This window comes from Poecile atricapillus, chromosome 16, assembly GCF_030490865.1.
Source record: "Poecile atricapillus isolate bPoeAtr1 chromosome 16, bPoeAtr1.hap1, whole genome shotgun sequence".
In the NCBI taxonomy this organism is placed as follows: domain Eukaryota; kingdom Metazoa; phylum Chordata; class Aves; order Passeriformes; family Paridae; genus Poecile; species Poecile atricapillus.
The window spans coordinates 10,547,977-10,574,743 of NC_081264.1; the positions used below are offsets into that span (position 1 = coordinate 10,547,977).

The following is a 26,767-nucleotide window of genomic DNA, read 5'->3' on the forward strand; positions in this document are numbered from 1 at the left end:
ACAAAGATGAAAAATTAATAAAGTGATAAACCCAATACTTATCAACACAGTTTATAAGAAGCAAGAAATTACCTGACGTGTATAACTCACTGCAAACTACATATGTCTTTGCTATTTACCAGTGTGGCTTATTCTGCCAAAGGGTAATGGCATCCTTATGCTTCAGGGTTTGATTGCAATTGATATTGCTGGCAATAGAACAAATGGGGGGATGAAGGAAATCTATGAGGTTTCACTGTCACTCTTGGTCACTGTTGTGTATAATACCCAGCATGACTGAATGTCATAAAAAAAAAATATTAAAAAAATTATTAAGAGGAAACACTGATGTTCACTACAAAATTTTCTACTCTACCAAAGTTACAAGTAGCTGCCCAGCTCAGGGTCTAACCAGCAGGGCAGGAGCATCCAAATGGCACACGTGGGTCTGATCCTCTGCCCATACAGAGAATGTCAGAGGCAAGCTGTCAGCAGCAGAATGTACATCTCATTCATGCGCAGTGATGGAGAGCAGCTGCTTCAGCTGCAGCAGAGCCTCAGCAGAGCTGTGTGCAGTGGTCATTAGTCTCCCCTCTGTGGGGTCTGCTTAGCTATCAAATTGCTGCAAATTAGGAAAGGATGGGGTTTACTTATATAATAGGTGTTTAAAAATAATTATAATTACTTATATAATAGGAGTGGAAAAAGCATCTGCTTTTTCCACAGTAAAGGTTTGTGATTTCTTTGACAGTAAGGAGCTTTTTCCTTTTTTTTTTCCTTAAAGCAAGTGATGTCAATAAAGAAATGCACACAAAATGGAGTTTACAGTACTTAGTATACTAAGTGTTTCCTAATAGGTTTTAGAGGACTTCAGCAGCTAGGGAAGCACGATTCAGACTTCCACTCCCCCCAGGTCCCTCTCTGCCTGTTGTGAGGCTAAGCTCTCCTAAGGATCCTGCTCAACAAGAGCTACTCCAGAAACCTTTCTCCAGCACCTAAGCTCCTCCACTTCCATTTTCACTGACCGGCTCCTTTTTCAGCAGCTTCGAGAGAAGAATAAACCAGCTTTATATGTAAAAGCGCTCTCATTTTATTAAACCCCGTTTTTAGCGGCAGCAAAGACTGGCGGAGCTGAACGAACAAAAGCCGCATTACCTCCCGTAATAAACCCCGGCAGCCTCGAGGCACGGATGCGCCAGAGGACTGCAAGGGAAGTTCCAGAGATTCCCGCATTCTGAGTCTATTTTTCACCAGGATTTTCAGTCTCCGTAGAGACTGTCAAAAATTGCCAATGCCGACTATATTTCAAGTCGTCATGGCGGGGTATTGGGAAAAGTTTTCAATTAGCAATAATCGCGCCTCGGATTAACCTCATTGGCTACGATACTGCCACTGCGCAAAGCTGACTGGGCTCTCCCGCCGCCGCCTCCACTCGGCCCGGGGCTGCCGCCGAGCTCGGGGCGAGAGGCGCGGCCCGCCCGTTCCTCCCTGGGCCCTCCCAGCGGTGCCGCCCGCCCGCCCCGCGCCCCCCCGCGCCCCGCCGGGACCGGGGAGCTCCGCTGTGCCCTCCGTTCCGGGCCCCCGGTACACCGCGAAGGCTGCTGGGAGGGAATATGCAAATTAGGCATGACGTCACGGCGCAGCCCCGCGCGGTACCGGGGCCGCTCCGCCCCCGCGCACCCTCCGCGTCCCCTCCATGGCGAGCCCGGACACCCCCGGGCCGAACCCCGGACAGCCCCGAGCGGCCACAGCGCCGCTGAGCCCCGGAGCAGCACGGGTCCTTCCCGAGCATCCCCACCACCCGCTCCAGAAAAAGACTGGGTTTAATAAACCGAGAGCGCAAAAGACTGGGTTTAATAAACTGAGCGCGCTTTTAGATAAGAGTTCGGTTCCTGTCTTTTAAAGGTCCTGAAGAAGGAATGGATCAGTGACATGAGAAGTGAAGAATCCCAGATGCTGGACAAACACCACCTGTGGAGCAACTCATTACATCAGGGCTCTTTCTTTTTTCTTTTGCTGTCTGTCTATCTATTTTTTGACCATACAAAATCCGCCTCCGAAGAGGCTCTCAAAAATTGCCAATGCCGACTATATTTCAAGTCGTCATGGCGGGGTATTGGGAAAAGTTTTCAATTAGCAATAATCGCGCCTCGGAACAACCTCATCGGCTACGATACTGCCACTGCGCAAGGCTGCCCGACCCCAGCGCCCTCCCGGGCCCGGGGCCGCCGAGCCCCCGCCGCGCTCAGAGCGGCTGGGGCTGGTCCCGGTGCCCCCCGCCCGCCGGGCCCGCCCGCAGCCCCGCAGCGCCGCGCCCGCCGGGGATGCACCGGGAGCACACGGACGGACGGACCGCGGACCGCCGGCACCGGCGGCACCCGCGGAGGTTGCCGGGAGGGCACTATGGTAATGAGCGTCCGGAAAGCGCTGCTCGAGTTGGGGCCATTGGCCAAAAATCGCCGTTTTCCGTGCCGGGAGGGAGCGTAGGGAACGCGGGGGGACAGCCTCTAGGAGCACCAGGGAGAAAAGTCATCACCCGACAGTTTAAAACACGTTTAAAGTCCTGAAGTATAAATCACTGAAAGCCGTTTAGACTCACGACGCTGCCAAAAAGAAGTTTGCACTCCTAAGCTCAGGGGCAGAGGAATGGGCAGGGTGGCACTGCAGACCGAGCGAGCAGGATGTGCTTCTTCCTTGTGATCACAAAATTACAAACTGCTGCACGGATACTCGGGCTCAGCTGGTCTTTGAAACAACTGTAAGACACAAAAAATAAATGGATTAAAACTTTCTGCAAGAGCTCTTTGGTGAATGCATTTGAAAAGCAATCCAAATCTTTAGAAAGAGCCCATTGTCCTTAAGACTGCTGGGCATCCAGTGCACCAGGCTGCTATTGCACAGCAGTCTGGCCTCCCTCATATTATTTGTTCCTCAGAAAAATTAATCTCATTTGAAGAAAAATTAAAAAAAAAACCAAACAAACAAACGCAAACTCCTTATTGCCAGGCAAACTGTACAAATTATCGGGTGATTATTGAGACTGAAACGCACCAAGCAGAGAGGCACGATGGGTTCCTGCCAGGATGCAGAGTCGGCAGCAGACAGGTTGGCACTGCCCTAATTCCCGAGCTAGAAGACCTGTCTTTCACAGCCCTCAGTGTATTCTTCTTCCATTATTTATTTAGTCATATATTAAGCCTAAAATATGTTCGTATCAGTTAAAAGAAAATGCATTTTTTATAAACACAAGCATCTACGATGCATTTTATCAAAGCTATCACATGCATTTGTAACAAATAAATCCGGATTTTAACCTTACACATTTCCTTGAGGGTGCTATGAAGCTCTCAGCGTTTCTAATTGTCTCAGGTGTTAGGCTGTCGGGAACACCTTTCCCCCCCTTTGACGCATGGGAGATGTAGTCTTTGTGCTTAGGGGTGGTTTTTTATTCCCGTGAACTACATTTCCCAGCGGGCTCCGCTTCCGGCCCGGCGTTGGGCGGCCGGGCGCTTCCGGCGGCACCATGAGAGGTGAGTGTTCGCGTTATTCACCGCACCGCTGTCCTTGCGGGACTGGGTTCGGTTCGGCTGCCACCCCGCCGCTGTCACATCGAGAGACACCTGGGAGTCCATTTGACTCGGGAGTCCCTTTGGGTTTCTGGCTTGTAGCCGTTTGTAGGCTCCTGTTTTTCTTCCCCCTTAACCTTGCCTGATCTTTTCCTGTGGAGCATCTTGGGTGTGTGCTAAAAGCAAACTCTAGCCTCAGATCTCCGTAGGTACGTTTAAAGAACTTCACTTGTTATGTAGTTTGTTGTTGTTGTTGTTGTTCTTGTTGTTGTTTAATCTGAGCACTTCTATTTTAAAAGTGACTTTGTATTTGGCAAGAAATATTCCAGCCTTTAACATTTTCTCTTCCATAGTCCTTACATGGTTCACAGCAGCTTTCAAATGTATCTGTAATTTTTGCTTGCACTCTCTTGTGGGCCAACCCCTATTACATTTCTGTTTCATTTTGCCTCTGAACATTTCCTTCAGAGAGATGTTTTGATGATAAGGGGCCAGAATGAAGAGTTTTCATCAGCTAAAGCAATTTAATTACCATCAAACTGGCTTAACAGCCTTTGGGGAGCATCATGACACAAGTTACTCTCAAAGCAAATTAGTTTATTGGGAGATTTAGTCCCTTCTAATTAATTCATATGGGAAATTAAACCTCTTTCTCGGGAATGCCTAACACGACTCCTGCTAAACAGCAAAACAAAGCAAAAATCATTGCAAACAGAATCGCTGCTTAGATACAAAAAGCAATTCAGACCATGGAGTCTGTCCAATCTTTCCTGCAACTGCAACTGCTGATGACAAAAAGCCTTAAGAACTGAAGACTAACTGGGCCAAATCTACTCTTTGCCACTAGCATCAATTTAGTATCACAATGCTTGGAGCTGAACACCTAAACTTCAGATGTATCTAACCCTCATTTGCCCACCAGTATTAGGTCAGTAAATGGAGCGATATTTAAATACATCTGAAGTTTAGGTGTTCAGGAGATTGTCCCCTTTTATCAGTAAATAAAGTTCTTCCTCCATCTGCCGCATCTTGTACAAACCCCCCTGCTCAGGGAGATTTGAGGGGGCAGAAGTACCAGTCAAGTTTTCCAGACTGTTGCTTTCAAAGCTTTTTGTACATTGTTTGCAAAACCATAGACACAGAAAAAATAGTTTCAAAACAGCAAAATGGAGAAAGAACTGCAGACTGCTGGAAAACGCAAACAAAATCAAAGTCCAAATCCATCCACTCGTGTCTCAACAGGTCCTGTGCACAATTCCAGGCTACTTAATCAGCAAAGCCGTTCAACCTGCCTGTCCTCAGCAGGGCATGTCATTCCTCCCTTAAAGCAGGGTGTCTCCCATTCCTTCCTGCCAGGCAGTTCCTTCTGCCCCACACACTTTGGATGATCCCTTATCTCTCAGAAAGCCCCTGTGTCTGCTGGAGAAGCAAAGCAGTGCCCCTCCAGCTCCCCACTGACTCAGGGGAGGTGGCACCCACAAAAGAGGATGTGCCAGAGGCATTTAGGCAGTGCCCTGATCATCTTCAGTCCCATTTCAAGGCCTGTTCTGCACGAGGCCTTTGAAAAAAAACGAAAAAAACCAAAACACACCACACAGGGTAGCTCCAGTCAAGGCCTTCGTCAGGAAAAAAACATTTCAAGGTTGTTTTTCTCTCCCTTCCTACAACAAGTGTAAAGGATGGGAAAATATAAAAGACTGATTTGGAGCAAGCAGAATGTTGTAAGTGCAGACCAAAGGTATCTTCTGGGGAAGAACCAGTCAGTGCCTCTGGGGAGAGGTGCTTGGCCTTCCTGCCATTTCCTCTCTGGCCTGCTGCACGTACCTGGGAAAGACTTCACGTGCACAGCGTTTTCTGGGCTTTTTACAAGTCCTTTTAGGCAGCCATCCCTCACACCAGTGTAGAACAGCTTGAACCCTGCAAGTCTGGGCTGTTAACTTTGTACTCAGTGTTCCTCTCTTCTGAAAGAACAGAACTTTTTCTTGGATGGTGGGCTTTAGTTAATGTTGCCAAAATAATTTGCTTCTTTACTAAAAAGAGAGCAAAGAATACTTAACAGCATAATTTTCCAGAGAATTGCAAGCACATAGTATTAAGGACATGGTTTTTGCTTTCTTTTACCTGCTATGTGTTCTGTTCTTGTCTTTCAGCTGAATATGTTCCCTGCCAGGAAGTGGTCTGGAGCTTTCAGAGCCATCAGACTGCAGCATTTCAGATCCCATTCTGTATCCAGAGCCTCTCCAAACCTGACTTTCGTGCCAGCCTGTCTGCCCCCAGACCCTGTGGAAGTGGAGGAGCTGCAGCGTTTTGTTTCTAACTCCAAGAGGCTGTTTGTAATGACTGGAGCTGGAATCTCCACGGAGTCAGGGATCCCCGATTACCGCTCGGAGGGCGTTGGGCTCTACGCCAGGACAGACAGACGGCCTGTCCAGCACGCTGAGTTCGTCCGCAGCGCCAGTGCCCGGCAGCGCTACTGGGCAAGGAACTTTGTGGGCTGGCCCCAGTTCTCCTCCCACCAGCCAAACAAAGCACACCTGGTACTGAGAGACTGGGAGAAGCTGGGCAAGCTGCACTGGCTGGTGACCCAGAACGTGGATGCCCTTCACAGCAAGGCCGGGAGCCAGCGCATGACGGAGCTGCACGGCTGCACACACAGGTAGAGCTGCTGGCACAGGGCTGTTGTCAGTGGGTGACTGACAGGCAGCTGCACTGTCAGCTGCTGAGAAAGGAGGCAAAACGTCCATGCTGCATTCCTGGAGATGACAGGTGGTATTGGGCTGGGGTGGAGAAAAAGATCAAGAAAAAGATCACAACCCGGTGCTGTTCACAGCATGATATTTAAGAAACATGACCACCACTCCATTTTTTTTGAGCATTAATTGGATCACTTTCCTTGAAACCTGCATCCATTTACCCTGTCCTTGCTACAGCAAATGTCCTCTTAGTAAGGAGAACAAGGGGATCATAAGAATGCAAGGATTATCCACCTTAAGCAGAGTGAATAGTGCCAGAATTGCATGGGATGTGTGGACTTGGAGAAGGGCCAGCACCCTGGCTGGCATCACCCAGAATTTCTAGATGAAAAAGCACAGCCTGAACTGGGAGAGGATGCATGGCAGGGTTGAAAGCACTTCCTCTAGAGCATTCCTATAAAGCAACAGAGTAGAAAGACATCTCCTTGACCTGTACTATTTGGTAAATAAATGTGGAAAATCATGACAGCTCTCCTAAGGAATCATTTAGTCTCCAGATCTTCAGCTGACATGAAACTGCATTAAGACCTTGCTCTGAATTTCAGGGTTTTCTGCTTGGCCTGTGGAGACCGAATCTTGCGTTCTGAGCTCCAGGAGCACTTTGAAGCTCTGAATCCTACTTGGAAAGCTGAAGCGTTTGGCGTGGCTCCAGATGGGGATGTCTTCCTGACGGATGAGCAGGTGCGCAATTTCCAAGTCCCAGCCTGCCGTAAGTGTGGTGGAATCCTGAAGCCTGATGTGACGTTCTTTGGAGACACAGTGAGCCAGGAAAAGGTCAGTTTTGTACACCAGCGCCTGGCAGAATCAGACTCCATGCTGGTAGCAGGATCCTCCATGCAGGTAAGTAGGTCTGTCCCCCAAACTGCATTCCTACTTCTCTGCTGCTATGCCTGCAATGATCCTTGGTCCCACATCTTAGGACTACAAATGGCTTGTGGATCAGATCAGCCTTTGCAGAGCTTCTTCGTATTTTATTTTTACAGTGGTTGGAATCTGGCTTTATGGGTGACCCGTTTGGGTTTCCTTGTCCCTCTCTTGCCGGACTACTTCATGCTGCTGTAAATACCTCCATTGAGACCTCTCTTTGCTGTCTCCTCCATCAGGTCACAGTTGTCTATAAAGGCAAGATACCTGACACAATTCATTCATTCCTCACTTTTTTTTTACCTGAAATTTTTAGCCTTTGGTAGCTTTTTAGTCCTTATGGCACACTGTGTAAAATACCAAATTTTAGGACCTCTCATTCCTTATTAAAGTCTCAGTAAGAGAGCTCTGCTCCTTGAGATTGTCCTTTGTATCACAATATGTTTTCTCCACTAGCCTCTTATCTGTAAGGTAAGGTAGCTAAACAACAGGGGTTTCTAAACCCATAGAAGCTTCTGCATGGTGTTTGTATAAGATAAATTCTTCCAGGAACAAGTTCTATTACATTAAAAAGAACTCCCAGAAGGAGATAAAACCAAGGCTGCCTGATTGTGATTCTCTTAGCTTCAGGATACTGGATACAATCCTTGAGTTTGCGCTTCTTAAGCTTATAATCCTCTGTACAGGAATGATTGAAATGCCTTAGGTTTGTTCTTGTACTACCTAAGCTGGGCCATGCAAGAATCATCAAAGTGCAGCATTTAAGTCCTTGTGATAACTAATAAAAACTGCTATGGAGATTTACTAAAAGACAAGGACATTTCCCTTCAATCTGCTGTGAAGTTTCAGTTTCTGTGAAATTGCAAATCCTTCACTGACAGTGGTTAAAAGCTGTTCTATTCTGTGCACTCCTGAATGAAGACATTTCCTACCTGAGCTCAGTGCAGCTGCCTAATACAGCATGTATGTACAGCCCTTTTCCTATTGCCAGCAGCAACTATTTCATTCCTTTCTGTTACTCTTCTTTTGCCTAAGCTGCCAGTAATTTTGTCTTCTGGTACTCCTGCAGGTGTACTCTGGTTACAGGTTTGCTCTCGCTGCCCGGGAGAAGAAGCTGCCAATTGCAGTCCTTAACATTGGGCCCACCAGGTTAGATCACTTTGCATCCTTGAAGTTGAATTCCCGCTGTGGAGAGCTGCTGCCTTTGATTGTTTGCACATGACCCAGCCAGCTGAGCTTCAGTAGATATCAGGATTAAAGTTATTTTTACAAGGTGAGTACCTTCCCTGGTTAGTCACCTTACAGGGTAAGAATATGGGTTCCTGGCAAATGCTGAGACTGAGATGTGCTGACTGGCAAAATGTTCCCTCACTGCACCGAAAGGTGGCTGTAAATTTTATTCTGTAACTGGTCTGCTCTGGTTGGCCATGATACCACTTCCCATGATCATAAACAAAAAGCATACTAAGTGCTAGCACTCCCAGAGAATTGGGTAGGAGTATCCAGAATTCTAATCCATTTGTTACTATCAGGAAACTACAGGGGATCACCTGTAGTTCCAGAGAACCTGATCACAACCATTGCCTTTGCAACAGACAATTCAAAAGCTGTTCCTGATTTAATTGATCCAGCTAATCCTAATCAAACACTGCTGTTTAAAAGAATCAATTCAGTTGATAAAGCACCTTCTTTCTTCCTCTCCTGCAGGACTCATCTCAGAAGAGATGCACTCTTCACTGTGAGATGCAGTGCACGGCCGCTGAGGGCACCAGGAGAGGGCAGCAAGCCTCACACATCTCAATCTCACCAGTTCTCTCCCCTGGAACCATCTCCACGTATCAGGAATCAGAATGATGATAAAAAAAAGTACTTTTCTGCCTTACCTTGCCGTTGTAAACAGTGCCTTTTCATTCACTGGGACAGGATAATTGGACTGCCATATCTGAGGACGAAACACTGTTCTTAGAGTTGTCCCCAGAGGAGAAGGGGGGCACAGGGATTTTGATCAGGTAGTTTGAGGCTATAGTACAGGAGGGCAATGTGGGAAACCAGGACACTTCTGGGGAGTCCAATGTCACTGGTGGGATACTGTAGAATGTGCAAAGAGGAAAAGGTGGCAAGAGGAACTGCAGTTGTCACTTAAAAGAAAAAAGCTTCAAAATAGATTATTTGGAAGCACAGACTATAAGGCTGACATCTTCCAGCGAGAAGGGAAAGTCAGCATTTCTCTCAAGTGTCAGTTGACAGCAGCAGCTAAACTGCTTCCTATCCAACCCCTTTAAGAATTAACTATTGTTGAGATGCCAGAGGAGTTACTTTAAGCTAATCTGACCAGCCCTACTTTCAGTGAGGCCACTACATTTTCCAGAATGCATTTTTGAAGATGTTATTTAATTAATGAATAGCTAAGGAATCAATTAAAACTGTTTAGAAGATCGAGACTATTTGCATTGAAATTTTCTCTCCCTCCTATGATTTATTTAAGTACACCTCAGTAGCCAGTTTCAATTAATGTTTTTCCATTGCAAAAATGCAGGTTGTAATTACTAGCAGCTGATGAATTAAGAGAGAAATACAATTAAATCTGTACAATAGGTCTCCCTCAGGAGGTACTCTCTGTTGAAAGGTGCAATTTCCACACTCCGAACAGGAGATCCATCACTATTGGGTAGTGGCTTTCTGTTGATCCTGAGGATGGTGGTATTGTAAGCCCTATCAAACCATTTACAGAGTAAAATACAGAACCTGGTACAAACTAGAACATGGAATTTTTGACCTGACCTTCTTCATGAAACTACCACTCCTCCCTTGTAGCTCTGAGGGATTTAATTGTCAGGGTTTTCCAAGTGCCCCCTCCTACTCCAAGTAACATGTCCTGGACTAATATTTTGACAAGAACTGTAACAAACAGTTGGAAACAAGGATGCCAGAGTTGTCTGCTAAAAGGTCAAGTAGCAAAGCAAGGACAACTGACCACAGGATGCAAAATTCATTTTTGCTTTGTTGTCAATTCGAATCCATGCCAGAAAGAAGCAAATAAAGCTCAGAATCTAAGGGATACATAAGGCATCCAATTTTTGCAGAAAGTGGAGGGCATTAAAATGCTCAACATATTTCCAGATTTGGCTGTATTGGGTTAGAGGAGAGACAGCCTCACTTTGAAGCCAAGCAGGAACAGTTCAGGACTCCCACCTGCATTCTGCTCTCATTGAAAGGTGACTCCACTTTCCAATGACTCAGGTGTCTGCTGCATGGCAGTGAGCAAAGCTCACAGATATCTCTCCATCTTTAGCTGTCCTGTCCACAGTACCGCTGTCCCACCAACCAAAGCTATTGCAGAAATCATGCCTAAAGCACAGCAGAGTCTCTACATGTTTTCATGTAGGGGTTATCCCTGTAAGAAGACATGCTGATGCCTCCTTAGCAGAGGAGTTGGGGCTGAGTTTCTCATTATCCACATCTTCTCCCCCTCTTTGAAACTCGCATGACATTGGTGTGTCAAAACCAGAGGCTGCTGGTAGAGCCAGCATTTTGAGAAGGTGTGGGAGCATTGCCAAGCAGTCTAGAACAAGTCTTGGAATAAGTTTTGTGACAGGTAACTAAACCTCCCACATCTACCCCTGCCTCCTCTCCAGTTCTGCAGCTGAGCCTGTGGGAGAGGAGTCAGGGTGTCTCTTCAGCATCACTCTCAGATGAGTCATTATCCCAACTCTCTGCTGATTATACTTTTAAGCCACCAGGACAATGACTTACAATAAATGAACATTACAGTAAGTTTTCTGTGCATGTTTTATTACTATATATTAATGAGCATATCTACAACAACTATATGAAGCTGAGATGAAGAACTTCCTTCTTTTTTCTGCTAAGTTGACCCAGCACTACTAAAATTGGTTACATTTAGAGCAGGATCAGAGTGCTTCACTTCTCAACATGTTCCCCAAGATACCATTAAGAAGTTTGCTCACATGAGAAATGCCTGAGAGAGCCTAAAATTCCTACACCAAAAGCCACGACATGAAATTAGCTGAATCGACAGCTTTTGCTGTTCTCTTTTTCTTACAGCTGTTCTTCCTGAAGCTTGGATAGAGGAGCTGAGAATACCTCATAATGGATTTTTCTTCTGTTCTTCTGAAAGTGGGGTTGGAGTTAGCCAAAGGCAATAAAAGTTACTTCCTATTTGGCAAATCTTGTCTTTGTTTTTGGACAAATTCTCAGAGCAAACTGTAATTGAGTCCAGCAGCCTGAGGAAGGTATTTCGCATACTGAGCTCCAGTGAGGGCAGCACAGAATGCAGATGGCCCAGAGGGTTTGGTGCCTGTGGTGTAAGTGCAGCTTCCCACATCTTACAGTCAGATCACTCCTATTGACACACCTGCTTGTTCATTACTTCTGGAAAATGACCCAAAACCCTGGGCATGGAGAACTTGGGAGGTTCAGTGGAGTGAAGGTGACTAAATCTACCATCTAGAGTGTGCTTGTTCCCCTGTGACTGCCTTGAATGTTGCACTTTCCCAGCCTTTGCAGGGAAACAGCGGAGTGAAGCCAGATGGGCTTTAAACCCACTGTTCCAGACTGTTCCTGCAAGTCTGTCTGCAGCTCCCTGTCATGTCCCTTCTCACTAAGGAATGATACCCCAATACCACTTTCTGCACTTCTTCCCTTCTGCACCACTAACTAGACAATGGCAGAGAAAAAAAGAAGCTGAGGCTGAAGAGGACAAGCAACAGTGTGAGTGTCTCGAATTGGTCTCCAGGCCCAAAGAGAAGCTGACACAGGATCATTACCATCAGCAGAATTGTTTGCTCTCTGCATGTCTCACCTCAGCTGGAGCACTCTTTTTCATCTGTGCAATGCCCATGTAGTTAAGAGTAATTCAGCTCTCCCTGCAGAGAATGAAAAATCTTGGCACAGAAAACAACAATAGAGAAAAGATAAGAGACTGAGACTTCACTTCTGCAGTGAGCCCGAGGAGCTGCTCTCCCTCCAGCATCCTATGCACCAGCTGTGGTGCTGTGTAGGGTCTCAGAGCTCCCCCTTGCTGAGCACAGGGATACCTTGCATTCCAGGCAATCCCTTTCTGGTTTGGAACAGAAGGACAGGCCAGCATGGCAGAAGATCTTCACACACTCCTTGTACTCCCCTATGCTGGCAGTTCAAGCAGTCAGTAGCCCTGCTCTTACTTTTCCCACAACGTTTCTCAAAGCCCTAATGAGCAGCTTTGCACAGCCCCTTCAGCCTCCCCACCTGTGTCTTCATTAGAGCCTGACACTCTGCATTATGTGGGAAGGCTTCCTGTGGATGGGGGATGTTTGGATTTAATGGTAGGGCTTTCACACCATCAAAGTGGCATGGAAATGAGAAGTGTGATCAAGGGCCCAAACATAAGTGCAGGCTTATAAAATCTGTACAGAGTAAGATATGGAATCAATTTGAGCTTTCATCTATCTATGGAGTTTACCTATGGAATGCTAGCTCCAAATGCTGGATGCCAGGAGTAGATATATTGCTCATCTCAAATCAAGAGTTCCTGTTACAGGTAAAATTCATACTAACAATTTCTGACTTGTTTCCAATGCACCCCAGCAATCTTCCCTACTTGTGATAATACAGCTTGAAAGTGCAGTGTTCCTTCCAGACAGTGATGATATTTTACTTTTTTTTTCTCTACAATGAGGTTTACCACAAGGGGATTTTAGTAACATTTACTTAGGAGCTTTACTGTTCTACAAACAGTAATTTCAGAGAATCTAAGCTAGTGAGTGAGTACAAGACACCTCATCTTGCTCTTCCAGCCCTAAGAATGATTCATTTTGGTCATATGACACCATCACATCCAGGATCCTCAAGATTTCTATGGAAAACTCCAAGCAATGTTTCCCTAAAATTCACATACACAAACACTGAGGAAAAATAAGCACTGAATACTGGTACAAAACTAGGACTCAATCTGCCATAAAATGGAATGTCTGGCTGTAACACAGTCCCCCTTTTCAAGGAAAAAAAAAAAAGGAACTAAATACAATTCACTATCCTTTCTCATTATCATTCTAATGCCCTCAAAGATACATTTACTTCCAGTAGGAAGGCATTGCAAGTACCTTCCAATAACATACCAAGCCAGCTTCTTCCTTCTTCATTTGTTTCTCGTTTCCCAGAGCACTCTCAGATCCTTGGGGTCTGCTCCATGTTTGAGTACAGTTCATTCTGATGATGAACCCGGGCCCTTCACATGCCCTGCCAGCAAGCAGGGGGCGGCGTGAGTATACCCACACCTCCAAAAACCTCTGCAAGCCAGAACGGTACCAAGGGTGGGGGACAGCTTTGGCACAGGATCTTGGCAGGGCTGGGAAAATGGGGCAGATACTGTCCCTCAGAGGAGCTCCCTGCCTTCCAGGCCAACATTACCTCCTTCCCTGCACGTCCTGCCTGGGAAGTGTCTCCTTCCCTGCAGCTCCTGACTAGGAACAGCACCGGGCAGGGGAAGGGCTCCCCAGGGTAAGCACACAGGAGACCCTCAGGAGAAAGGAGCACCAAACAGGTCAAGACCCTCACGCAGCGATGCCCCGGGGAAGAGGGACAGCTGTGCAGTAGCTAAGGCGTGGGCAGCCCGCGGCGAGGGCGGCTGAGGGAAGGTGTGAGGGGCTCCCTCAGGAGTCCCAGGAGAGTGGGGGCAGCCGTGAGGGTGGGTGGAAGCGATGCCCTGAGGCGTCTCGGGAGGATGAAGGCGGGCGGGAATAGCGCCCTGAGGAGAACTGAGGAACCTCGGGGAGACCAAGGGCGAGAGGGTCGCTCTGAGGAACCTCGGTAGGATGAGGTCGGGCAGGCACGGTCGCCCTGAGGCGCCTCGGGAGGGTGAGGGCGAGAAGCCGCAGCCCCGCCCTCAGGAGCCCCAGCCCGCGGGTACCTGAGGGGCGGGGCGGGGCACGCGAGCCCGCGAGCAGGTGCGCCCCACCCCCCGCCGCCTCCAAGGGCCAATCAGCGAACGCGGGGGCGCCGCACGCGCCACACCGGGCCGTGCGCCGAGGGGGCGGGGCCTGCCTCACGCCCCACCCTCCTCCCCTTCCCTTCAGCGCGACGCTGACAGCGGCCAGGAGTGTGGATTTAGATTATTTGTTTATTTGGTCCTGTGGCGGCCCTGAGGCACATGAAATCAATTATTTGCAGTATTTGTCCGTGTCCAGCTTCTTGTGCTCGGGGTTGTAGGGCGCCTTGGCGAAGCACTTGGCAGCGGCGCGGTCGCAGTTGCAGATGAACATGGCGCACTCCTTGTTCTTGCCTGGAGGAGAGAGTGGAACGGTCAGAGCCCGCAGCTTTTTCGCCAGGCGCTGCAGTGTCTCCGGCTGGCATTTCTGCTGTCACGGTGTACCCATTTCACTGCTGCCATCGTTTTGGCAGTGCACAGGCTTCTGCCCACTAGCCCACTGCCCCCAAAGCTGTGTGCTCCAACCAAGCCATCTCTCTCCTTGCCTCTTCGTCCCATCCCTGCAGCCCTATTTGCCAGCCTCTCTGCTCTCTACCTCCGTTCCAGAGCCCTGTAAATGCTTCACTATTCATCAGAGGTGTCCAGCAGAAACTGTGTAACAATGCCAAGTTAACCTGCTTAATTTAATGGATAATGCCGTTAGAAGGTCTCCCAGAAAAGTGCTCAATCCCCTGAAGCCTAGACAGGCTTCTCTATATCCTGCCATACCATACATCTTCATAAACCTTAAATTATGGGCTATATAAATAATATATTGTGAATACTCATTCCAGTGCCTGTGTGAGGTGCCCTCTTTCTACCAACCAGGCCCCCTGGCAAGAACTTGGACTGTGCCCCTCTGTTGCAGAGGTGTGCCTGTAACACAGCCCTGCTCCTTCCTAAGAGAGGCTGGAGAGCATCTGGAGTGAAGTGGAAATGGACGTACTGCTGCATGTGATCTCCTCATCAGAGCAGCTAAAACGGTACAGCTTAGTGTAGGGGTTGTCCAGGAGGAATTTGCAGGATTCCATTTCCATTGCCTGTGAGTAGCACTTATCATGTACTTGGCAGCACCTGGAAACAAGGAGAAAATGGTTAGAAAATACCAGAATCACAGGCTCAACTGACCTGTAAGACACAATTACACTAGATTTGCTTTGACAAGGCTCTTGACAATAAAAAAATAAAAGATACCCAGCAATAAGAGAGCAGACACAAAGGACCTCAAAGGGATACAGTTGTGCCTGCTCATGGTCCAAGAGGTATCTGGGTACATATGTACTTATGGAAGCATCTTCACAGTTGCCTATTGAGCACAGGGAAAGCAAAAGCCAGTGTTTACCCTACACTCCCCCTCAGTGCCTCGTAGCTGACAAGCTCTCAGCCAACACAATCCAGGACTTGGCTGCCAGATTTGTGTGTCTCTAAATTGCCCATGCCATTTCCTAGCATTTTGCAGCCCAGCCCTGTACATGTTGATGGTCAAGCATCTGGCAGAGTGTGCAGAGCTGCATCCAGGCTGCTGGCCCAGCACTGCTGCAAAAAAAAATATGCTGGAATGAGCACACAGTGCTGCCATGGAAGAGCTGCTGTAATTATATTTTATCTTAGTAATAAGGCATCAAGGTATGATAGCACACATCCTTTTTCCCCTGAATCCATCTGTGAAAGAAAGCTTCATTCATAGCAGCCAGAGAGTTTCGTAAACGTTCATAGACAGGGCCAGCTGAGATGAAGCTGAAGCAGGAAAGCACAAGCAAGGAAAGAGGTTTGTGAAAGCAGAGTCTTACAAACCTGTCGAGCTCATCCACTGGAGTGCCGCTGCCCCCCAAGCCGCAGTAGCAGCCGTAGTCAGCGAAGTCCAGCAGTGGGTGGCTCTTGGGCAGGGTGCACTTGATCATTTTGCGGAACAGCCACATGGCCCTGGGAGAGACCTCGGCGCTGGCTGCGCCCACTGGGGAGAGACACACAGGGTGGTCAGAGTCAGGTTCAGGGTTACCAATGCAAGGATGAGGATACCTACACACCTGACAGCAGGAAAAGCAGGGCCAGGAACTTCATTCTTGCAGCTCCTCGCAAAGAGACTGGTGCTAAGGAAAATGAGTCTTTATATAATAGGCTCACCTTGACATGGGTATGAGATAAAACAGCCAGTATTTATGTTACTAAATGCAGACTTCTTCCACTGGGGGCTGTGGGCAGCAGGTTGTGACGTGACCAGTTGAAGGCCAATTGAGTTAAATCCATAAAAGCCAGAAAGACAAATATTTGCTCTCTAGATTTTTGCTATTAAATTCTTGTAGTACTACTATTAGAAGTCAGCCTGAAAGATATGGATAGGGCTCTCTACAAAAACATAATAGCAGTGTGGTGGTTAAATTGGAAGTTTCTGGCACACTAATAGCCGTCTGCCACTAATACCCACATCCTCTTTTTATGGCATCCCACTTATCATTAATCCTGTATCTCTCCATGGGCTCTCCTGGCATAATTCAGAGAATAAGGTACAGGTTGTCCACTCACATCAAATGACTATTTGGCATGAGCTCAACTGAAAAAAAAATCAAGCCATTTTTTACTTTAAAACCACAGAGGAGAAGGAGGTACTACTAGGCAAGAAACAGGAGCCAAGTGACCTGGAAAACCTTTGAATGTGGCTTAAACAAGGAGTAGTGTCTGGTTTTATGTGGCTTTAAGCAATCTACACTGGAAATGAACTGGACTTAGAAGTTTCAACATACACAGCAGACCTCAGTAACTTAGAGCAGTTTCTCTTTCTCCAACACCAATGCAGAACCCAGATAAGAACCTTTGGTTCTCTATGCCAAGGGATGAGGAGAGTTGGGAACCTTGAAAGAAGTTAAAAAAATGGGTAAGAAAAATCTTCCTGGAATCAGTCAGGGGTAAGTAAAAACACTGCACTCAGGTCCCTGAAGCTCTGACATTTTCAGGGCTACAGGTTTGGTATTTTTACACATTCAAGATAGGGTTCCCTAGACATGGTTGTCAAGTCTGCATTGATTTCTAAAGCACCAAACAAACCCTCAGCTTTTAAGAGCAGAGGAGGACGCAAAGGCCACCTTTCTGCAACAGCAGAGTGCTCATGCAGGAAACTTTGGGCTCACCACCCACCAGCAGGTTCCAAAAGGGGTCATGAGGACACTTTCCTCCTCACAGGGTCTGAAACTACACCAGGGCACCCACAGTACCCACTGGATGTTGGCATATCCATAGGACATCTAGGTAAAGCTAGACATGGTGCTGAACAACCAGATCCATTCTGACTTTTCTGATCTCTTCAAGCACTCCCATTCTGGGGCTGCCCACTCACAGGTAACCTACAGCCAAGCAGATGCTGAGTAGCAGATTTAAGATTCTCTGTGTTCTAACTGAGTATTGAACAAACATTAAAGGCTGATGTAAAGGACAGTCTGTATCACAGCTAGTTCAGAAAAAAATACTTTGTCCTTTGCCCACAGATCAATCTGCTGACTTTCCCTTCAATATCCACTTAAGAGTTCTCTGTCCTCTCTGCTTTTACCATTAAAAAAAAAAAATAATCTTATCTATGAAACTTAGGATTCTGATTCCTTTTTCCTCTTTTCTCAGTACCTGATGTATTATTGATGTTTCCTAGAAAATTTCCAGTCAACTGCCCATTTAAAAATCATAAATCAACAATTTCCTACATTTTTAGTTCAACAAAAGGATCACAAAGTATGGGAAAGCAAGCACATGAGTATTACAAGGGTGCCTCATGAGAAAAATCCCAGAAGGGTAAAGATTTTTCCACCAATGTTTAAGCCTTAAATTATTTTTAAGACTTTTTTATAAGCCCCATTGCAGTGTTCCCTACTATTCCACACTGTTAAAATTCTCCTTTCTCTCTTTTGTCTGTTAAGGACTTTATTTCCGTCTCCACAGTTTACTTCCTTACATCTAGCTTCCTTGGTTCACCACAGTCAATTGAATTCAGAGTATGAGCCAAACCTGTAAGCACCACATTATCTCCTTTTCTGAACCTACAAATACTTACACAAAACCTCTGTAATGTAGAAAAGTGACACAATCTCTACTAAAACCAGATCTGCCTCACATTATAAACTGGGCCACTGCCAAAGTGTGGGAGCAGAACAGCGAGCGAGTCAGAGACCTGCCTGGGGCTTTTATCCTTAAGGCAGGATGCAACTCCTGCCAGGTCCTGAAATCTCCCCCACTGGAAAACCCTGCACCCCCAAAATAAAGACAGAGAAGGACAGTTTTCAAATAATTTATTAGGAATTTAAAACTGAAATTTGGAAAAAGGGTTACAGGTGTGGAGAGAACAAACACTGGAGTGTAATAACTTACTGGCTTAAAAACACAGCTTTATTTCTTTTTAAAAAAATGCCCACCCTGAAACCAGAGCCCCAGCCTCCAGGCAGTGGCCAGAGAGTGACTCACAGCCCAGCAGCAGCACAGCTGGCCCGGGATGTCTGGAGGGGGCACGGAAGCAGCTCAGCGCATACACCAAGAGGGAGGAAAGCGCTGTCTGCAGACCCAAATTTGAAGTATATAGAATAAAAATAAACCCAATAAAATGCAGCTCTTCTTTAATTAGGAAATATTTAAAAAAACAGACATACAGACTCTTGTCTCAGTAACAAAAATTATTGCTTTGTGTTTTCAGTACTGATCTGTTAAGTACCTTCTTACCTAAACAGAACTCTCCAAACGCATCGCCCAGGTCAGGACAAGTTCCAGAAGATGGGGGAGAAATAGAAGAGAAAAAGGGCCCTGTGGGCACTGTGGCCCTCCCAGTCCTTTTCTAAATGCCCATCTCCTTTACAGGGGCTCAGTTTGGGGGAAGAGAGGGAATGATTTTTAAAACTTAAGATGAAGCTGTTATTTCCCTGGGAAAAGAGTTTGGCTGCATCTTAATAAAAGGCTTAATCACCCCCCTTAACAAGGTCTTTGGTTCACTGAAATCCAGACCCAAACCTGCCCCGTGTACTCCTGCTGGAGGCCTCCCCTGGCAGAGTGCTGGTTAGCAGGGGCTTGGACCAAACCAGGGGGAGCCCCAGCAGGTTCTGGAGAAGGGACCAGATCACCCCGCACAGGACAACGGACAAATTCCCACAGTCTTCAGAACACAGAGTAAAGCAAATGGGAAGCTGCAATTCTATAATTCATATAATCCCTGAGAAGCCCTTAACCCGCCCCCAAATCACCACCCTAATGCTTTTCTCCCCTGTTAATGAATCCCCATCCCAGAGCCCTGCCCTTCAGAGAATGACTACCCAAATCTCCCCCTGGCTGACACCCCTTCCAATACCCTCGCCTCCAGAGGAGGATCCCCTTTCCCAAGAAATCTTGACGCAAGCGATAAAGTTTGGAGAGTGAATTCCTTTCAAAGTAACCAAGACAAGCAACGGCGGCAAAGCCCTTTCCCTAAGCCAGCCCAGAGCCGGCGCTACGGAGCCCAGGGATGGAGTCTGTACATCAAGCAATTGGAAGCAGCTTTAACCCGCTCAGCAAAACAGCCGATGGCTGGTACATTTTACCCCACCCACCCCCCCGCCCCCTTTCATCTCATCTCATCAGAGGTCTTAAAATCTTACAGTAAAAGGTGTACAAAAAAAGAACGAAGTCCTGTCAGGATTCTGCTGGAGAGTATTGCTCACGCTGCGGCACCAAGTCCAGGACCTGGAGCTGCTCCTTGAAGCCAGGCTGCAGGCAGCAGCCAGGTTCAGCTCACGATATTTACATATTATACAGGAGGAAAAAGAAAACCCCACGTAAAACTAAACCTAGGAAAAAAAAAAATCTTTCAGCTGTAAGGATAGTGTTTTTCACTTAGCAAAATATACATTTGTTTTGTTCCATAGCGATGTCCAACGTTTTCGGATCCTTGGAGTTTCACACTTTTCAAAGCCTCACATTTACAAAACAGAAACAATTAAAAACAGTTTCTTTAAAAAAAATAGAAATACAGCAGTTCCTCTCAGCCTTTGCTCTCTCTCTGTCTCTTTCTTCCCTTCAGAACTGCATTCTTGTTACATACCGTGCTTTAAAAACACTGACGACAACAACAGAGTTGAAAATATTCAAAACAGTTTCAAAGCCAAATAAAAATACTCCTCAATGAAAACTACCTAACACAATCACAAAGCCAATTCATAAAATATGTCTACTAGCTCGGGAAAGAGCAAACAACAAAAAGAAGGGGCAGCCCCCAAAAAAGATAAAAAAATAAAATAAAAAAATAAAACTAACAGCTAATAAAATAAATAAAAGAAGAATCAGTGGGCTGGGGGCAGGGAGGGGGAAGCGTAAACCGTCGGTGGTTAGTAGGAAAGCGAGATGATCTCCTCGGGTTCAGTCCAGTGTGGTCTGGTCAAAGGGAGAGATCGGGCAGGGCGGCAGGAGCCTGGCAGCCAGCCGGCAGTGTGCAGTTTGATTCAAGAGAAAGGTAACCTTGGCTCATCCCCCGAGGCTCACCAGATCCTCCAGCCACTCGCTGTCCTCGGTTAGGTCACTGGGGAATCTGTGGGACACAGCAGGGGAGGGAAAGGGACAGGATCTAGAACAACCACAGCTTTTCCTCCTGGGGTTTTCCTCCAGTGTGATCTGACAGAAACACTCAATACTCAGACTTTGCCCCAACAAAGTCTTGCTCTGCACACTGCTGGCATAGGGACAGGCCACAGCAGAGATGTTTCCATCCTCAATGGCAACGTGCAGGCCTGGGAAACAAGGTCCCACACACCACGTGGCCTGGAGTCCAGCCATTTCCCCAGCACCCAGTTCAGTCCAGCCCTGCCAGGCTGCTGTGGGCTCCTGTCTGTGGACACTGTTCCCTTTAGTTTTTTTCTCTCCTTTTTGAAAAGCTGGTTATTGACTTTTTTTTATTTTAAATTTAAGCCAGCTAACTTCAATCACATTTGCAAAGCAAACAAAGGCTACCCACCAGTTGCCTCTCAGCCCATCCAAGGACCAAAACCACAAGTGATAAGATTTTCCTTCTGCCCTTCTCCCAGGAAGGAGATGAAAAACCTCACTTCCCAGAACTGGTCTCAGTAGCAGTAAGAACAACCAGCTGCATGGTGGAGGCTTCACTAGTTACACAGAAGAGCCAAGCTTGTCTGTCCAGATCACCACTGGGTTGTGACTCCGGTCAACCCCACAGATGTTTTCTCTTTTTGTGAGTGCTTCGTTTTCTTCCTCTTTGTGCCAGACACTAAGACACTCTCTGTTCCCAGCCTGGGGAGTGTTCAGCAGGAACCCAACCTGCCAAGCCTCTGGTGCAGGAGAGAGCCCCAGGCTGGCCACAGGACTCCTCCCAGAGACTGGGTCAGGCCATGGAGCCTCACAGCAACATCCACAGCTTCAGCTGAGAGTCTGAGCACAGAGACCAGCTCAGAACCTCACTTGTCTCTCCCATTACCTTTTCCTGTTCAAAGCTCTCTTACCTCCTGCCTCCTTGGTCCCCAGCTTCAGTGATACCCATTGGTAAAAGCTGTTGCAATCAAGGGACCCTGTGAAGATAGAGTTAAAACCTCACTCTTCAAACAAAAGAACAGTGAAGAAGAATTACTAACAAAACAAATTCAGTCATGGCCCAGATGACAGAGTAACTGATCTCAGTTGGAGGTGCCAGCTCTAAAGAGCACATCACATTACAGGATGCTGTGTCAAGGCCAAGATGGGCTCTTGGAAAGCCTGAGCTAGGATCAGGGAAAGGACTGGAGATCAGGACCTTGAGTGGTGATTGGGGAGAGCCAGCAGAAACCAAGGGTGTGGGCTCCAAGTCAGCTGCTGCACTCTGCACCGTCCATTTTGGTCTGGGGCTCAGCAGTGGCACAGCCAGTGCTGCAGTGGGTGGCATTTCATAACCAGAGAACAGACTGTGGGCTGAGGGACCTGCCCACTGCTGCTCACCCCCCTCACCACGTGGAGACACAGCCCACTCCCCATCTCCCTCCCTCCACAGAGGGCACGGGGAGCACTCACCCCTAGGCTGTGTCCAAAGCCGGTGCTCGGGGCTGGACTGGCAGCGCTGATGTAACTGCTGACCCCTGAGTCCTGGTTGGCGGCTCCATAAAGCTCTGCCATCGGCCCGGGACTGGTGGTGCCCAGAAACCCACCGGTGCGACTGGGGGTGGAACCTACAGCAGGCAGCAGAACTACGTAGTCAAGATCCCAAAAATGCAACCCCGTCCCACCCCCCTCCCGCAGCCCCTTGTCAAACCTCCGTGACAGGAGCCCGTGCTGGGGAGGAAAGGGGAGTTACCTGTCCCTCGCACCACGGCCGCTGCAGCCGCTGCTGCCGCCATCGGTCCATACGCAGTGAGGGGGATTGCTGGAAAAGAAGGAACAGGCATCTCAGGAGCACTGTGGCTACATGGGAAGCTCCTCGAAGGGAGCCCTACTGCAAAATACTGGGCTTACACATACATACTGGCTTATAGTGCATCACAGAGGACATTAAAGGATGACAACAGGGAAGTGCATAGCCCTGAATTTATCAGTGTTCTTTTGCACAGCCAATGTCCAAGGGAATGCACGAACCATGCTCTGTCAAGCCCATACCCCAGAGCAGCCAAAGACATGGTGTGGAAGAGCTGAACGAGAAGTGGGCAATTTCAGATGTATCCTGTCACAACTAAGCTTGCAAGATGCAGTTAATCTGAAGCAACAGATCCAGATTTTGGCAGTAAATGTGGAGAATCACAACAGCTCAGGGACAGCAGCTGAAGCTTAACATCCTGAGGCTTAGCCCCTCCTCTGTCTCTTGGTAATATTCTTGAATAACAGTTTAATAGCCTCTTTCTCCCTATTTCTTTGCTCAAGACATACCATTCTCCCTACACTGTGTTTTGCTCCTGAATTGCTAAAAACCTCATTGTTCATTGTAGAAAAGCAGGAAACATATACCTAGGGAGCAGGAACTAAAAATGGCTTAATTAAAACAGTAAGTCTTAATTTATATGTAGCAGTTCTATTCCCAACTCTACTGCCACAGGCATTCAGCCCTCGGGGCAGGAGGCATCTAGCCAGTATGTTTCTCTTTGCCCTTAAAATGACTGGGTCAGCATTTCATGCTTGAATGTGAAATTCACTGTGATTCTGTTTAGAGCACCATAAAAAGAGGTCAGAACAAATCAATCGCGTTAAGGCTGAAACCCAGACTAGCTTAGGAGGGAATATTTAGTAGCAGGCACCAGCCTGTTTCAAGCAAACGTCATACGAGGCTTCTATCTAGGTTAGCTGCTCATTACAGGCCCTGGGCCAATGCAGGCATGTTACTGCTTCACATCACCCCCAAAGATGCTGTTCTGGGAAAGAAAGGCTGCTGGCAGCCACCCTCCTGCCCCATCCCTGCTGCAAGTCCCTAACACATGAGTGAATGTGGTTTTACTGGAAAAGGAGGCGAGGTAATCTCAAAAGCTCCAGTTCTTTTTCCAAGAAAAATCCTTCTTGCCTTTGCAGTCTTATCTGCTGAGACACCAGGTTTGTGTTGTCGTGACAAAGCACCCGTGCGTGCATCCCTGCCTGTGCCATCCCCTCCTCTTGGCTCCCCTCACCAAGCCGTGAAGCGCAGCCCATGAGTGCTGCAGCCACTCCAAGGCACAAGGGCCCTCGAGCTCGCTCGGCCCTGCCCTCCGCAGGGCCAGTTCCAGCCTATCCATGGGAACCACGGCCCAGCCAAGCGGCTGCGCAGGGCCTGCTTAACAGGAGGTAAGCGTATCGGGGAGGGAAGAATGCCACGATCCCCAGCTGGTACTTCAGTGAGACACTCAGGACTGTAAGCTAACGTGGCACCCAGCCAGGACAGCAGCATTAATAACTTCTTGCTGTGCAGAGCCCTGGTGTACCCTGGCCACCAGTGACAGCCAGGCCCTGGGCGAGTCACCTCTGCTAGGAAAAGGTACAAGACAGCTGGGGGTGGTTGTGAAGGGAAAAACACTTCTACCAAGTCACCAACATTCCTCTACAAATGTGATGGGTTTTGCAGAAAAACACACATGTAAATAAACAACTGGACCCACATCTGCTTTGCTTGCCAACCAGAAGGCTCAAAGGTGCTTATGCAGCTGCATACATGGTGTCAGGGAAGGGTTTTGTTATGAGGGAAACAGGATTTAGCTTTCCCCTACCTCCCTCAGGGAAATTTGTTTGTTGGTGGCTGCCATCCCCAGCATCCTCACGAACAGAGTCCCTGAGGATTAACATAGTTTTGTGCCACAGAAACTCCCTTTCAAGCCTGTTTGTACTGCTAATTCCAGAAGAGCTTCTCAGGAAGGTTTTCCATACCCCTTTGCAGAGAGATTCAAACCCTGAAACAGGTGGGGGCAAGGAAGCACTGGGAAGGAGGAACATCATGGAAATGAAATGGCACACGGGGAGCAGGGTGCTACACAAAGCTGCTTTTCTATGACAAAAACCATGGACAGGACAGAGCTGGGGAAACATGGCCATGGAAGGGAGAGTAGACAGAAGGAATATCATGTAGGGAGAACACACTGCACACACCCCAGGGGCTGAGGATGCAGAGGGCATTTGCACTTTGAGGACACTGAGAATGTTCCTCTGCTCCCATTTTGTTCCACAGCTCCCTACAAGCACTGCAGGACCAAAGTCCTGCAAGGTCCCCCCACACTCACTACTACCTGCGAAGCCTGGGTGGGAGTAGCTGGGGAGCTGTACCACCCAGAGTGGGGAAAGCGTTCCCTGCAGCCCCTCCTACCCAGGAAAATGGGATTAGAGTAACCAGGAGTGCATTCACACCCTCTCCCTCCTCCCAGCATTCCAAATTTCATCTTTGCAACAGCTCAGGTTAAAGCCATTTGTTCACCTGTGGAAGTCACCCTGCTCTCTGCAGTTTCCATATTTGGTTTATATACTGCCTGGGGCAAGGAGCTAAAAAATGAGGCAAGCAGCAAGAGAGGACCTGCACGGCCCTCTTCAGAGGCAATGATGGCTCTGATCGCCTCTCCATCTTTCCATCCCCAGCTTTGGATGGAGCTTATCCAGATGAAAGAGGAAATAAGGCACATTCCCAGTCTAACTTCACCAGGCTGTGGAGCAGCAACACCACTGAAACAGCCCAAAGCCCCCTTCTCCCCTTCCAGCTTGTGAGTTTAGGAAATGAGTGGGACTGACCTGTGAGCTCAGGGAGGACGGGGGCACTCGGGAGAGGGGTCCGCTCTACACGGAACTCTAAAAATGAAATGCAAGACAGCTTAGGAACTCATCAAACGCCCCGAGGGAGACCCCCAGAGATACAGCAGCCGGGGTCTGCTGGGGGAGCAGTCTGCAGCCAGACTGCGACCAGGCCAGTGTCTTCTGTAAACTGATTTATAACTGGTGCTGAAAGGTGCTGGACTCCTGCCCTGAAGGCTGAAAGGATCCATTTATCCTTGGAATAAATGTGGCCAGGGCAGGGCGAGTTCAAGCATCACTGAGTAGCCTCAGGTCTGCCCTGGAGCACTCTGTAACCCAGCCAATCTGACCTCTCAGCGGCAAGGCCAGTGGGTGCTCAGTAAGTGCCACACTCTGCCTGGCACAGGTTTACAATGAGGGATTTGAAGCCACTACAGCTAGATTCATGGAGAGCTTCCAGGCAGCCAGGAGGCAACAGCAACTTTCAGCCAGTCAGCCTGGGCTCACCTCAGACAAAGAGGAAACTTCCCATTCCCAGCCCTTAATATCAAAACTTCATATATCAATCATCACACTGAGGGATGGAGTAAGGAAGGGATGCTCAGAGTTGCCACAACTCTAGAAAATAGCAATAGCACAGTGTGTCCCTTAAGAGTCCCTGGCCTGGCAGAGAGCAGGAGGGGAGGCCCCACAGCTCTGAGCAGCTGCGGCACAGCAGGTTCCAGCCATTGATTGCTGAATCCATGCTCTGAGCACATGGCAGTGTTGGAAGCTTGAAACTACCCAGTTTTCAGGAGATCTGCAGCCCCCTGGCCCAGCAGATGCTTTGTGAAGGCTGTGAGTGGTCCAGGCACTGTTCAGAACACAACTGCGGTGCTGCAGGCACCTGCCTTTTGCGTGCCCAGGAGTTCCCTGGCACATGGGATTTAACATTCTGTGCTACTTTCAGAGTGGTGGCAACTCTGGTAAAGAGAGACAGACACACACAAAGGCAGTGAGACAGGCAGAGCTGCGGGGCCCTTCTGTGTCACAGCAGCAGCCCTGCGGAGGAGGCCAGCAGAAAGGATGTCGGAGCAGCCTTGGGCTTTTCCTGCCACTGCAGTGTGAGGACAATCCTAATGAAGGACAAGCTGTTCCCACCTATTCCAGGGCTTCTCCAATCCCCCTTCCACATCCATCTCAAATTTAAAGAAAGACCAAACAGGGGAAAGGGTAAAAGGGGCAGAGCCTGGGTTATAAATCATGCCAGGGGCTCCCATCACCTGAAGGCAGACGAAAAAACAGAGCAGGGAGAGCTCCACTCACCAGGGAACTGGTAAGTGTAACCAGGTGCAATACCAGTGTAACTTCGACTCGCGTAGGTAGCAGCTTGGAAGCCTGGATAACCTGGGGAAGAGAAAAGGACTCCGTTACTGCGAGCTGGCAAGGTCTGGCTGCTCCTGAGCAGCATGAGCACCCTTTGGCATTAGACAGCAGAAAGAGGGGTAGCAGCAGAA

The 26,767-nt window shown here is 48.1% G+C and overlaps 4 protein-coding genes and 2 non-coding genes across 11 annotated transcripts in view; 1 reads left to right on the forward strand and 5 right to left on the reverse strand.

Moving 5' to 3' along the window:
* The window catches only part of PXN (paxillin), a 49,458-nt gene extending 48,074 nt beyond the window's left edge, over positions 1 to 1,384 (reverse strand). The window contains exon 1 of the mRNA XM_058851200.1: positions 1,135 to 1,384. The gene's annotated coding sequence lies outside the window, so the exon portion shown is untranslated. The remainder of the gene's footprint in view (positions 1 to 1,134) is intronic.
* Positions 1,243 to 1,383, reverse strand: LOC131585647 (U4 spliceosomal RNA). The gene has a single exon (XR_009279000.1). It is a non-coding gene; the product is annotated as a U4 spliceosomal RNA (small nuclear RNA).
* A 648-nt stretch (positions 1,385 to 2,032) lies between the features above and the next one.
* On the reverse strand, positions 2,033 to 2,173 carry LOC131585648 (U4 spliceosomal RNA). The gene has a single exon (XR_009279001.1). It is a non-coding gene; the product is annotated as a U4 spliceosomal RNA (small nuclear RNA).
* Positions 2,174 to 3,451: 1,278 nt separating this feature from the next.
* On the forward strand, positions 3,452 to 11,359 carry SIRT4 (sirtuin 4). 5 transcript variants are annotated; one of them, XM_058851732.1, is made up of 6 exons: positions 3,528 to 3,754; positions 5,696 to 6,201; positions 6,844 to 7,138; positions 8,232 to 8,435; positions 8,870 to 9,028; positions 11,228 to 11,355. In XM_058851732.1, exons 2-4 carry the CDS (start codon positions 5,702 to 5,704, stop codon positions 8,382 to 8,384), a joined length of 948 nt encoding a protein of 315 aa, XP_058707715.1. In that variant the 5' UTR covers positions 3,528 to 3,754; positions 5,696 to 5,701; the 3' UTR covers positions 8,385 to 8,435; positions 8,870 to 9,028; positions 11,228 to 11,355. The 5 variants fall into 5 exon arrangements, with proteins under 5 accessions (XP_058707714.1, XP_058707717.1, XP_058707716.1 ...); XM_058851731.1 differs by lacking the exons at positions 3,528 to 3,754; positions 11,228 to 11,355 and adding an exon at positions 3,452 to 3,509 and having other exon boundaries at positions 8,870 to 11,216; XM_058851733.1 differs by lacking the exon at positions 8,870 to 9,028 and having other exon boundaries at positions 3,527 to 3,754; positions 11,228 to 11,359.
* Positions 11,360 to 14,294: 2,935 nt separating this feature from the next.
* PLA2G1B (phospholipase A2 group IB) lies at positions 14,295 to 16,187 on the reverse strand. The gene is made up of 4 exons (XM_058851723.1): positions 16,154 to 16,187; positions 15,921 to 16,080; positions 15,073 to 15,200; positions 14,295 to 14,441 (listed from the first exon to the last, which is right to left on the reverse strand). The coding sequence occupies exons 1-4, from the start codon at positions 16,185 to 16,187 to the stop codon at positions 14,320 to 14,322; spliced, it is 444 nt and encodes a 147-aa protein (XP_058707706.1). The 3' UTR covers positions 14,295 to 14,319.
* A 3,504-nt stretch (positions 16,188 to 19,691) lies between these two features.
* The window catches only part of MSI1 (musashi RNA binding protein 1), a 29,070-nt gene continuing 21,994 nt past the window's right edge, over positions 19,692 to 26,767 (reverse strand). The window contains exons 10-15 of one of the 2 annotated variants that reach the window (XM_058851703.1): positions 26,577 to 26,657; positions 25,272 to 25,328; positions 22,399 to 22,467; positions 22,119 to 22,273; positions 21,578 to 21,643; positions 19,692 to 20,652 (exon numbers count right to left, since the gene is read on the reverse strand). In XM_058851703.1, coding sequence (XP_058707686.1) covers positions 21,602 to 21,643; positions 22,119 to 22,273; positions 22,399 to 22,467; positions 25,272 to 25,328; positions 26,577 to 26,657 — 404 coding nt within the window. In that variant the 3' untranslated portion in view covers positions 19,692 to 20,652; positions 21,578 to 21,601. The remainder of the gene's footprint in view (positions 20,653 to 21,577; positions 21,644 to 22,118; positions 22,274 to 22,398; positions 22,468 to 25,271; positions 25,329 to 26,576; positions 26,658 to 26,767) is intronic. The other variant, XM_058851704.1, reaches the window with a different exon arrangement.

What these genes read in the sequence shown, in the direction of transcription:
- PLA2G1B (XM_058851723.1), bottom strand. Translation starts at nt 16,187, where the DNA reads ATGAAGTTCCTGGCCCTGCTTTTCCTGCTGTCAG. An exon ending in CCAGTGGATGAGCTCGACAG is followed by an intron (nt 15,201 to 15,920) that starts GTTTGTAAGACT and finishes CCTTGTTTCCAG; the next exon opens with GTGCTGCCAAGTACATGATA. An exon ending in TGAGGAGATCACATGCAGCA is followed by an intron (nt 14,442 to 15,072) that starts GTACGTCCATTT and finishes TCTCTCCTCCAG; the next exon opens with GCAAGAACAAGGAGTGCGCC.
- SIRT4 (XM_058851731.1), top strand. Translation starts at nt 5,702, where the DNA reads ATGTTCCCTGCCAGGAAGTGGTCTGGAGCTTTCAGAGCCATCAGACTG. An exon ending in CTGCACGGCTGCACACACAG is followed by an intron (nt 6,202 to 6,843) that starts GTAGAGCTGCTG and finishes TCTGAATTTCAG; the next exon opens with GGTTTTCTGCTTGGCCTGTG. An exon ending in TAGCAGGATCCTCCATGCAG is followed by an intron (nt 7,139 to 8,231) that starts GTAAGTAGGTCT and finishes GTACTCCTGCAG; the next exon opens with GTGTACTCTGGTTACAGGTT.